Here is a 13,118-nt window from a genome sequence, read left to right as displayed (position 1 = left end):
TAAAAGATGCAGGGAGACAAGAGTAGCGGAAACACAGACGCGTTTATTGACCGTTCTATATTTCAAAAAATAAATAAATAAATAAACCCAGCGACCTCCGAAGTTCAGACAGCGACGAACACAAACTCTCCTCTCCAGCAGCGGGATTTTGCGTGAGCGCATCGGTGACAAAGATGGCACAGCTCACGAACAACCATCGCACAACCCAGCCATGAAACACTCGGTTTATATAGGAAGGAAACACACTGGGTGTGTGGTTACCCCACACCTGAGAGCGATTAAGAGAGAGAGAGAGAGATAAAGACAAAACACACGCTCTATATACACACAAACAATACGCCTGAGAAGGCAATCACAATGGGGGACATATTTCGCTTTTCTATTTCCTGGAAAAGAGCGCACAACAAACATTTATCATAAATTCAAAATAACACATTCCAGCGCTGGATCGGCAATCAAAACATACACAGATCAGATGAAACAGAAACTCCAAATCAAGAACTGGAGATGTTTAACACATGAAATGAGAAATATAGTTAACCGAATAATGTAGTTACACATACTTCATATACATAACGTACGAAAGAGGGATCCATTCTAGGCAGGACACCAAAAATCTTCTGTGTTATTTTTGGGAATCATTCATGGAGCTTGGATGCCCTCTATTGGACATTTCTTGTAATTGCCACTCATTAAATATACACATTATGACAGTTTTCTATTATTTTTACATTTCAGTTGATATTTTTATTATATTTTATTTATATAAAAATTAAGACACGTTTATTAACAATAAACTTTAAAAACCAAGCTTGCCAAATACCTCAAAACATGTGAATATGCACAAAAAGGAATGATGACATTTAATGCATTGCCATGGCAACAGTATTTAAGATATGAAGAATCCCTTCAAAATTTTAAATCTGCACTGTCTTGACATTATTCCAAAAAATTTTGAAGCAATTCAGGTTAACATAATAGGGACATTTCAAAGTCTGTTAAAAGTGACACACTTCCTTCCGCCAGTTAGTGGCGCTATGACTGTGACCCACAATAGCCACATCAATGTGATCAGCCTGCAAGGACAAACATTTGGCTCAAATTTGATGTTTTAAATTTTCTGCACGCAGAAGATATGAGACATTTCCTTATTCCATTTTTTTTACGTTATTTTATCGCTTCGCCATGGCAAAACCGTTTAATATATCAAAAATCCTTTCGCAATTTAGCATCGTCAATGTCTTGGCATGATGTCGCCCACATTTTGTACCTATAACATAAAATACCTGGGAGGAGTATATCAAATTCCTGAGCATGCATTTTTCAAACAATCCAAAATGGCCAACTTCCTTTTGGGCAGAGCTTTTGACTGTCAGCGCGAAAGTTGTACGGCTTCATGTGATCTATATGTGTACAAAGTTTGGTGACTATAGCTCAAAAGGGATGTGCTACATAGCCCCCGAACATGCCCACACACACCCCCCCACCTGTAACTTTGCCACGACCTAATGGCCAGCGACTCTGATGTGTGTGCAAACTTTCAAGAGTTTTCACGCATGTTATGTACCCCAAAAGTACCGAAAACCTTGAAAAGAAGAATTATAATAATAAAAATAATAATAATAATCCTTAGAAGAAAAATAGGGCCTCCGCACTTTCAGTGCTCAGGCCCTAATAATAATAATAATTGTGAAAAAACATTCCAAAAACAAATTTGTGCTGTTGTTGTTTTTCTCTCTCCCTTGTGTCTCACAGGTGGAGCCGGCACACAATCAGCATTTCCATGGGAAGGGTGATCAATCTCGGGGAGATGCTGATCACAGCAACGATTTACTCGCCCATTACCATCTGCTTCACACTGAGATATATATATATATATATATATATATATATATATATATATATATATATATATATATATATATATATATATATATATACACACACACACACACACACACACACATTCATTTATAATTGTTATTTTTTTTTAATTTTATTGCTAAATGATTAATATTACATTTTTGATATATTTAATATAATTATTTATTGAAAAACTATGTAGATCTGAAGATTATATTGTAATGAAGACATTTACCATTTTTTATATATCCTGAAAATTGCTTTAAATTAAATAATTGTAATTCAATGCATTAGGTGTTAAGTTGGTCTAAGTAGAATTTAAAATGAGCACAGAAGTTATTTAGCCTTGTAATTCTGTTGCAATTATGTGACGATAGGTCTCAATTACCTTTATTGCTGCATTTTATTATCTCTGTTCTCTTTCAAAATAAATGAAGTACATTAACTTTTAGTCTGCATTCGTTATTCATACGCACAACTGTTTGTGGCACTACGACCATGACCCACAATAGCCACATCAATGTGATCAGCCCAGAAGGCCAAACATTTGGCTCAATTTTGATGTAAATCACACGATACACACAGAACATATGAGACACTTCCTTTTTTCCCATTTTTGATGTTAATTTATCACGTTGCCATGGCAACACCGTTCGATATATCAAAAATCCATTCGCAATTTTGGCATGATATCACCCACATTTGGTACCTGTAACATGAAATCCCTAGGAGGAGTATTTCAAATTCCAGAGCATGCATTTTTCAAACAATACAAAATGGCCGACTTCCTGTTGGGCGGCGCTAATGCCTGTCAGCCCGAAAGTTGTCCGGCTTGATGAGATCTATAAGTTTACAAAGTTTGGTGACAGTAGCTCAAAAGCGATGTGCTACAGAGCCCCACGAACTTGTCCATCTTCTAGGTGGGACTACAGAACCCCCCCTGCACGCCCATCCCTGCAACTCTGCCAAGCCGTAATGGCCGAGGACTCTGATGTGTGTGTAAAACTTTCAAGAGTTTTCACCCATGTCAAGTACCCCAAAAGTACCAAAACTATACAATAATAATAATAAAAATCTTTAGAAGAACAATAGGTCCTCCGCTCTTTCACTGCTTGGGCCCAAATAATAATAATAATCCTTAAAAAAAAACAATAGCATTTTTTTTCTCTGTTCTCTTTCAAATAATAATAATAATAATCCTTAGATGAACAACAGGGTCACTGCACTTTCAATACTTGGGCCCTAATAATAATAAAAGCAAATCCAAGCAAAAACAATAGGGTTTCTAGCCCTTCAGGCTTGAACCCCTAATAATACAAATCCTAACAAAAACAACAGGGTTTCTAGCCCTTCAGGCTTGAACCCCTAAAAATCAGTACAATTACAATTGGGTTCCAGCAGATTCGCTGCTTGGCCCCTAAATATCAAACAGTCATGACAGATGAAACATTAATGAATGAAACTGGTTACTTAAGTTTTTTGTAATAGTAATAGTCCCATATTTTAATATCCGTTTCTTTGCAAAGCTTTAATCGTATAGTTACAAGTTCACAAGCCATAGGTATACACCACGTGTATATCAGCCAAAAAATATATAATACACACTAAAATGAGCCAAAAACACATACATTCCATGCTGAAATGTGTTTAACAAACAATAATAAAATCCACTGTGAAATGTGTCACACACACATAATCCTGCACTGATTTGATCATTAAACTTCAGCTGTTCTTTCATTATTTTGGGGTGCTTTAACAGAGGGCAAAGGAGAGACTCTGGTCTTTACAGCCACGACATCTCACATCTTCTATGTCTGTTTACACATAGAAAGGGAAGCGTTTCTCGCAGGCCCAACATCTCACATCTTTCATGTCTGTTTACACACAGGACAGGACGCTTTCTCTCACAGCCAGCGGCAGTAGTGGAATGGAGCAGAACGAGACGCATTTTTAGAAGTTGAACTTGTTCCATTCTTAAAACGTGGCACATATTGGTGTGGGTGTGGCCTTTAGGAATAGGGACCAATGACTCCATAATTCAGGCATGAAACTCTACATGGTGTAAACTGATAGGTTCCTTAGACTTGTAATCTGTAATCTATCAGTTTGGACAGTAGGGTCTGCTTTTGGCCATAACAATATAACTGTTTTTAATAAGGTAAGCTTTAGCCAAATCTGGCTCTGGCACACACACAATGGGTAGTCAATGAAAATTATCCTCGTTACCACATGTAGTACTGCCGCATTAAAATTTTAAATTCTCAGAAGTGAGATTCGTTCGCAATATTATCAACAGTAGGTGCAGAGGGACACTTTTGGCACCATCATTAAGTAGTGTGAAGCAATTGAGAGCTATTATGATTGACATGGTTAATATTATAATTTTTATTGTATTTTTTTACATTTTGATGTGTAGAAGGCGTTCTAACAATGCAATATTAATGGCAGCATTAAACTTATAGCTTAGTTAGATCTTGAATTTACATTTGACATTTAGAAAAAAAAATGCTCGAATGTCAGCCTTTTTCAATAAATGAAATCTGTTGCCTTATAGATATTAGTTACCTAATTATCTTCCTGAAAATCAAAACGAAAATACAATGTGAAAATTCATAATTTGATTTGTTAGCCCTAATGAAAAAACAACAACAACAATGCATTTTAATAATGGCATTAAACCGTGTTATAATTGACCTCGCTAGTCTGCAGTAGTAGACTACTACAGAGTGATTCAATTGAACCCCGCTCATAAGTGTAATCAAATATATTTCTGCTTATTTTGTTGTTATTATATGTTATATACCTTTAAAGTTATGGAGGATGGTGTGGAGTAGTGAAAAGCTCAAGTTCTTTGTTAACACGTGCGGACTCACAGCTTAGGGGGTATGCCCTTATGTAGCTTGTCGTAGGATCGAAACTTATAATTTGTATTTATTTAATTTTTTTGAGGATATATGTGGAAAACTAAATCAGCAGGCGAACGATATAACTTTATTGCATAAATACACATTTGACCACATAAATAGTAACATTTGATATTGATGAAGTTAATTTCAACATCCAAAACAAATGCAGACATTATTTCAGCATTGCATGGTTTTTATTTGCATTTTATTCCATTTTGCGCTGTGGATGGTACTGACAATTGAAGTTGTTTTTAAATGTGCTATAGAAATACAAATTGTATTGTATTGTAATTGTATTCACATCTAATAATCATGCTTAAAAATAGAAAATATGGGCTAGTCTATGATGAAATGTGAATGAATAAATGGAAACAAATAACTCTGATGCATGGGCGTCCTCCTGAATGTTGCAGGAAAGTGCTTATAATGTGTCTCCAGTGCAATATCCAGCCAGCAAACTAGTCGTGCTGGATTTCTTGCGTTTCTTCTTTTTCTGTGGTGGATTTCTTCTCTTTTTGGCGGTTGGCAAAATAAGCGTAACAAGCATTACTACCACAAACTGAATGGTTGTGAGGTTAGGAGAAAGTACTTTGAGGCGTTCAGCTCTTGCCTACTGAAATTCTATGGTTATAGCGCCCCTTAGCAGTTTAGAACTGCTAATGACCCATTCATGAGGTGTTTGTGGTGGTAGAAAGCTTATTCTTATTGAATACCTACTCTTGCAATCTTAGGTCATTAGTTTAAATAAATTCACACATAGCTAGGCAAAGTCACTAGTTTAATAAACTCTGGGCTTTCCTGGTCCAGATACACATTATGAATCAGGTTACTAGCTGTTTAAGATATTTGGCCAAGCTAATCTGGCAAGACCAAATCCTATGAATATGTCATACCCACATTAACATGCTGAATCATTCCAAAGGTTGTCATGACTGAACTAGAGTTAGGGTTAAGTGTAGGGGTGGACTTTAGGGATATGGACCAATATGGACTCCACTCAGATTTCGGCACAACACCGGAAACACATAAAATAGGTCAATAACATTCATGTAGTGCATGTTTACGTAGATGAACAATTAAAAATAGCGCAGATGGGAAAATAAATGCATCCAGGACGTGTTTATACTCAAAACAGCAAGACAATTAAATTAAACAAAACGTGGGTCTTATTTTAAGAGTTATAACTATACACAGCATCTTTTAAAAGAGGTGCAAGATGCATGACTGTCTAGTACATGTTTATATACAGTATAAAAACAATAAAAAAATAGTCCATATGGGTACAAGAAGGTGTCCTGTGTAAGTCCCCTTTGGTGTGCAGGAATAGGAAACCTATCTGTCCTGCTCTTTCTGTTTACCGACTGAGCACAGTGGATGGGGCCAAGGGTGCAATGATGAAAAAAGTGGTGTTGATCTCTTACTGTGGATGAGTTGATACCTTAATGAAGGCAATGTGTGATGTAGAAAAGTCGCAGAAGTAGAGAACGATCCATTTTTGCAGCAAAGTGTCAATAAATGCTCCTTAGGGAACGTTTTAATTTCTTAAACTTACTGTATGTTTTTATATTACAATGAACTCTTATATGTCAAAAGATCAATGAAAATGTAATTCTTCATAATATATCCTACAATGACTTTGAAAACAGTTTATGGGAGTTTACAGCTGGAATTACCCATTTAATAATACTGCTTTTACTGTTTGAGTTTTAAACTCAAGTAAAAGTTCAGATAAAAAGAGAAAATAATGAAATAAGATTAAGTACCTTCCATTTGTAATATATTTAATTATCTGGACTATCCAAAAATAAGCATTACTTAATGGTTATTTCATATATAAACCTTCTTTTTTACTTACTGAATTTACAGAAAAATAACTATATTGTGATAACACTACTGTGATATAAAATAACTTCTACTACTATGATAAAAGATTTTGGTCCGGCCACCCCTTTTTTGATGGTACCTTCATTAGATGCAGGCCTGTGCATCATGGACATCATGTGGTCTGGACTGACCGGGATGGGAACGTTGGCCTCAGGAGGGATGTTTTGGAACAGCTCACTACTGCCGTGGTCCATGCAGTCCATGTAAGGCACAGAATGTGTGTTGTCCATGTAGTACATGATGTAAAAGTTACACATCTCATCATCTGAGGTGCCTCTGTGAGGAAGGAAACAAAAGTATGAACAAACTAGGTTTGTCCACAAAATAAAACTGCAACTGCTGGAACAACCAACTAACAGCAGAACTAGTCTCAGACCACAACAAGGCATACAAAAATGGCAAGTGATTCACAAAATGCCAAACTCCAATCTGATTGGCTGGCTTTACTCAATTTCTGAGAGTTAGGAGTTTATATCAGTCCACTGGGAAACAATTTATTTTAAGTTTATTTACGAAGTTTAATTTCCCAGGATGCTTTAATAAGTAAGAACTAGTTGCCGGATTTGACAAATTTGTGTAATTTTTAATTTTTAATAAAAGATATTCAGGGGGGAATTCCCTAAGAATGAATTGCACCCACTGATAGCATTACTCCACCACCACAATCCAGGCACCTAAATTGGCTTTTTAAAATTATGAAAGTGGGCTTATTTGCATGAGAAGGAAATGTGTTTGCCCATAAAATAATAACAAAGACAATTCATTTAAATCAAGCAGCAGTGATATAGCTCAACTCTATTGCGACAAGCTATGTTGGCCTGCAGGTGGTCTGTGAATAAGACGCAGGCTTTTGCCCTGAAATACTGTGTGTGAAAGTGATTCAACTGATTAGTGATTCTCAAAGTTTTGTTTATGGGAATTAGTATCAAATACACACACTTTGTTCTTAGAATTGCAACTAACATAATTCATCGTTCCTTAACATCACGTATAAAAACGAAACTGTGCTTGGTCAATTTACATGTCAGTCAGCTGCATTGTTCTTGTCCAAGATAAAATGCCAAGTGGAACAGACACTGTACCAATCTAACTACATGAGACAAAGTAGCAACAACTAATTTTAAACCACGCTATGTGCTCCATGATGTTTTTTGCTCACACATTTTTCTTTTATAGCCATGACCCCTGATATTTTGTTTCTATGTCTCTGACTTTATTTCCAAAGTAGATATTTTAATATCACGTCTCTATCTAGTGTTTGTGTGGGAGTGGCCGCTTCCTGGGAGATGTGTCGATGCACTATTTTGTGCTCTCCCTAACACCATGGTAACAGGAATGACGAGGCAGGCACACACATACGCCCACGCAGTCACACTCAAATGGGATATGATGAAGCGCTGAGACAAGCAAGCCATTGCTGTGTATATTTAACATCTTGGTTACTGTTGAAACCTCCGTTCCCTGATGGAGGGAACGAGACATTGTGTCGATGTAGTGACACTAGGGGTCGAACTTGGGAGCCCCAAACACCTCTGATATTTAAGAAAAGGCCAATGAGAATTGGCGAGTGGAATTTGCATGCTACTCCCCCGGACATATGGGTATAAAAGGAGACGGCTTGCATCCACTCATTCAGGTTTGTGCTGAGGAGCCGAGACAGAGTTCCGGCCAATTCAGCAGGTAGTTCAGTGTTGTGGCAGGAGGGACACAAAGTCTCTTTCCCTCCATCAGGGAACAGAGGTTACAACAGTAAACAAGACGTTCCCTATCTGTCACTCACTCGACATTGTGACACTAGAAGTCCCTATACAAAATACCACAACCAGTTAAACTATGTTACGTGGATTGGCGGTGCAGGTGCAGGCAGGCTACTGCGTGCTTAGTAACAAGTGCACACAGCCCCATTGTAACCTTCCCAACGCCCCACATAATTTGCATAGTCCCTCGTACCCCAGGGGGGGAGACGTACTTACAATGGGAATAGGCCGCACCAGCTGTTTTGACATTTTCTCTTTTTTTTTTGAAAAATGAAAATTCACTTAGCTGGGACCAAGATGTATTCGCGCCGGGGAAGGTGTTCCTTTCCCCACGGAGAAAGAACACCGCGGAGACCACATTCTGCCCGAAGGGATGTTAACATGTGGAGAGCACATCACATGGACTTACCCACCGGGAAGTACCACATATGGAAAGGAGTCCCTGCGGTAGGTCCTACCTGGAACCACCTGGGAGTGGAGTCTCCACTCTCCTCTGAGCATCACCTGTCACGACAGCGCGTCCGATGCACAATTGAGTTGACCTGGGATGTGAGTGGCCCACAATGACTTCAGTCACTGCTGACTCCAAAGGAGGAGATGGTGGGCAAATTGCAACATGCAACATTAGCGTAAACCGCCTTGGCGATTTATATATGCTACCATCGCCATGTTGTCCATCTGGACTAACACGTGCTTGCCCTGGATCAATGGCCGAAACCTTGGCAGAGCCAGCAGTACTGCCAGCAACTCAAGGCAGTTGATATGCCAATGCAGTCGAGGTCCTATCAAGGAGCCCGAGGCTGCGTGCCTGAGGCTGCGTGCCCTTTGCAAATGGTGCCCCAGTCTGACTTGGATGCATCTGTTGTGACAACGACACGTCTGGACACTTGTTCTAAGGGAACCCCTGCCCATATTAATGTAAGGTCCTTCTAAGGGCTAAATGTGCGGCGACAGATCGGCGTGATAGCCACGCGATGAGTACTGTGGTGCCATATCCATCTCAGGTCCTTCTAAGGGCTAAATGTGCGGCGACAGATCGGCGTGATAGCCACGCGATGCGTATAAAAACTGTGGTGCCATATCCATCTCGGGACTCGAGTCTTAAGCCAGTGCTGAAGCGGTCTCATATGCATCAACCCAAGCGGCATAACCGCCATTGAGGACGCCACATGCCCCAGGAGCCTCTGAAATTGTTGTAGTAGGACCGCTGTTTTCCCCTGAATGATTTCAGGAAACTCAGCAATGACTGAGGGCGCTCACTTGTGAGGTGCGCCATCATAGTGACTGAGTCCAGCTCCATCCCGAGAAAAGAGATGCTCTGCACCGGGGAGAGCTTGCTCTTTTCCCAGTTGACCTGAAGCCCCAATCGGCTGAGGTGTCTGAGCACCAGGTCCCTGAGCACCAGTCAGTCAGAGATAATTGAGGATGCGGACACCCACTTCCCTTAACGGGGAAAGGGCTGCCTCTGCAACTTTCGTAAAGACACGAGGTGACAGGGACAGACCGAAGGGGAGGACCTTGTACTGGTATGCCTGCCCCTCAAAGGCAAACCGTAGGAACGGTCTGTGTCGAGGCAAAATCGAGACATGAAAGTACACGTCCTTCTGGTCCACTGCTGCGAACCAATCTTGATGCCGGACACATGACAGAATGCTCTTTTGCATCAGCATTTTGAACGGGAGCTTGTGCAGGGCCCGATTCAAAGCTTGCAGGTCTAAGATTGGCCGCAACCCACTGCATTTTTTCGGTACGATGAAGGGGCTGTAAAATCCCTTCATCTTGGCCGGAGGGACAGCTCTATCGCGTCCTTCTCTAAAATGACTGTGATTTCCGCATGCAGAACAGAGGCGTCCTTGCCTGCTACCGAAGTAAAACGGATGCATTGAACCTGGGTGGGCGCCTAGTGAACTGAATCGCATAGCTGAGTCGGATCGTCCTGACGAGCCAGCACGACGGATCGGAGAGCACTAACCACGCCTCCAGATTCCGTGCGAGGGGCACCAAGGGGACAATCGCCTTTGACATACCTGTGGATGGGGCCTTGCGGCAGGGCGGAGCAGGAGCTGCCACGTCAAGAGGCAACTCGTGGCTGTGCTGAGAGAGATGTTGGAGCACTTACCTTGCTCTACGTACCCACCATAGGACTGGTCTGCGACGGGAAAGGAGGCTGGGCATCCTCGTGGCGCATCACATATACCTGATTGTGGGTATGTGTGTGTCGCAGCTGGGAGTGCGAAGGCGGAGGACTCGCATCCACAACACCCCTGCTGCGAGTGTTCGATGTATGGCTGTCATGACAACATCAGCGGTAGACACCAAGTGTGTGACCCAGAGAATGAGGAAACCGCTTTTTTTAATGAAAAAGCCGGAGCCCCTTGGGCATGCACCGAAAGTATAAAAAAAAGGAACAAAAGATTCTCCTCCCGGCACTCCACCAGGGGATGGAGTGGTCTGTGTCCCACCTCCTGGTTTACAGCAGGTCTCCTTACCCCTGGGTTGCCCGTCTCAGGGACGCTTCGAAGCCCTCCTGGGGTTCTTGGCACCAGACCGAGGGACGGGGGCATCAACTTCTGGTGGGAGGCTCTACGCTGAGGCTGACCTGTTGGCTTGGGTTGTGGCGGAGCCGGTGTTGCTGCCATAGGTGGATGCCCTTGGCGACGAGCAGACGGGGTGCGGGATCTCGGCAGCCAGTAGGTGGAATCACACCGGGGCAGGATGTGCTGGATGGCCTCCATCTGCTTCTTGACTGTCAAGAACTGCTGGGCAAAGTCCTCGACAATGTCGCCGAACAGGCCACCTTGAGAGATGGGGGCGTCAAGAAAGTGAACCTTGTCGGCGTCCCTCATCTCCACAAGGTTAAGCCACAAGTGGTGCTCCTGGACCACCATAGTTGACATAGCCTGCCCGAGAGCCCGTGCCGTAACCTTCGTCGCCCGCAGGGCAAGGTCGGTCGCCGAGCACAGCTCCTGCATCAATCCCAGGTCAGGGCTACCCTCGTGCAGTTCTTTCAGTGCCTTGGCCTGGTGGACTTGCAGGAGGGCCATGGCATGCAAGGCATAGGTAGCCTGTCCAGCAGCACTGTAAGCCTTGGCCATCAGGGACGACGTGATCTTACAGGCCTTGGACGGGAGCCTAGGACGATTCCGCTAGGTGGCAGCATTTTGCGGGAACAGGTGCTCCACCTGAGGAAACTCTGTGTACCCCCTGGCCGCCCCACCATTGAGGGTAGTCGTGAGACGGGACCGGGCAGTAAAAGGTGCCTGCCACGACTTCGTGAGCTCCTTATGCGCCTCCGGGAAGAAAGGAACTGGGGCAGAACGTGGCTCTGTGCGGCACTCTGAGCCCAGGAATCAGTCGTCCAGCCATGAACGCTCGGGGCAGGGAGGAGGGTTCCACTCCAGCCCGATGCTCACGGCAGCCCGGGCAAACATGGCCATCAGCTCCGCGTCAGCCTCTGACTGGGCGATCGCACCAGATGGTGGGATCCCAGCCGAGTCCTCCGCGTCAGTAACAGCCCACTTTCCGATGCTGTGATCGATACCTCATCCTCCTCCCGAGCCCCGAATGAGACATTAAGCTCACCCTAGGGCGAGCCACCTGACTCATCAATGAACCCGACCAGCGGAAACGAGCGTGCTGGGGAATAGGAGGTCTGTGAGGATTCATCCAGCAGAAATGCTCCCACTAAAGCCCCCAAATCGCCCCCAAATATGCAACATCAGGCAGTCAGCGGTACAACAGCTGTTTGTTACACACTTTGTGGATGTGAATCTAGCTGTTTTAGCTGCTTCTTTCAATGGATCTATGCAAAAACACTACAATCTAGCTAGATTTGAGTACTTTGGAATAAGTTCCATGCAGTTTGAGGAGGAATAATTGCCAAACCGGCAGGAGCGCATATTCTGTGTTTGGACTCATAGCAGCTATAGGGCTAATGCTAAATGCACAGTCTGTTAGCAACTAAAACATTGATAAAGTGCCTTAATTTAAAAAAAAAAAACATCAGGTTGGTAGCACAGAGATAGGGTATATTTTTACTGTTATAATGCCACCAAAAGGAAGAGGTACCCAGTGTTTTTCATGTGTCCTCAGGTTGACCTCCTACATGTGTGTTTTAAATTGTTGATGACATATCAATCCATTCAAAAGTTTTAACCGTTTAAGAAAAAGTGGTCATCCCCACTTTGTACGTTTCAGCATACTTTTGCAACAGTGCATTGAAAGTTCAAACTTTTTTGGTAATTATTGAGATTGGGACACCAGAGAACCTTTCTGCACTGTTTTTGTTCCGATCAGGTGAACAGCCTAGGACTAGTTCAGATAGCTGGTAAAAGTTGATTGGTCAATGACAACAATTTTTTTTCCAAGATATGCAGATTTCCTCATAGACCTAGTTGGAACCTTGGACAAACACACTGCATGCAAAATTTCAAGTCATTCGGACCAACAGTTCCACAGTTAGAGCATTTGTAGAATTTTTATTATTATCATAATGCCACCAAGTGGCCAATGCCCCAAACAATTATTATGTGTCCTCATTTTGATCCTCTACAGATTTGTCTCAAGTTTGGTTGAGATTGCTTATTGTAATCATGAGTTATAGCCTTATAAGTGTTTTAGGCTCCACCCACAAGATTCATTGGTCTATTACAGCCATGCAAAACATGAAGTTCAACATGTTTTTGGTAATTATTGATGTAGGAACTCC

At 42.2% G+C, this 13,118-nt stretch overlaps 1 protein-coding gene across 3 annotated transcripts in view; it reads right to left on the bottom strand.

The window, feature by feature from the left end:
• LOC127433275 (peptidyl-glycine alpha-amidating monooxygenase B-like) overlaps positions 1-13,118 on the bottom strand; it is a 339,472-nt gene that overhangs the window by 169,197 nt on the left and 157,157 nt on the right. For all 3 annotated transcript variants that reach the window (XM_051685008.1, XM_051685009.1, XM_051685010.1), the window contains one exon: positions 6,733-6,929. In XM_051685008.1, the coding sequence (XP_051540968.1) occupies positions 6,733-6,929 (197 nt within the window). The remainder of the gene's footprint in view (positions 1-6,732; positions 6,930-13,118) is intronic.

Source organism: Myxocyprinus asiaticus, chromosome 43 (genome assembly GCF_019703515.2).
Source record: "Myxocyprinus asiaticus isolate MX2 ecotype Aquarium Trade chromosome 43, UBuf_Myxa_2, whole genome shotgun sequence".
Taxonomy (NCBI): domain Eukaryota; kingdom Metazoa; phylum Chordata; class Actinopteri; order Cypriniformes; family Catostomidae; genus Myxocyprinus; species Myxocyprinus asiaticus.
This window is presented reverse-complemented; position numbering and strand designations above follow the sequence as displayed.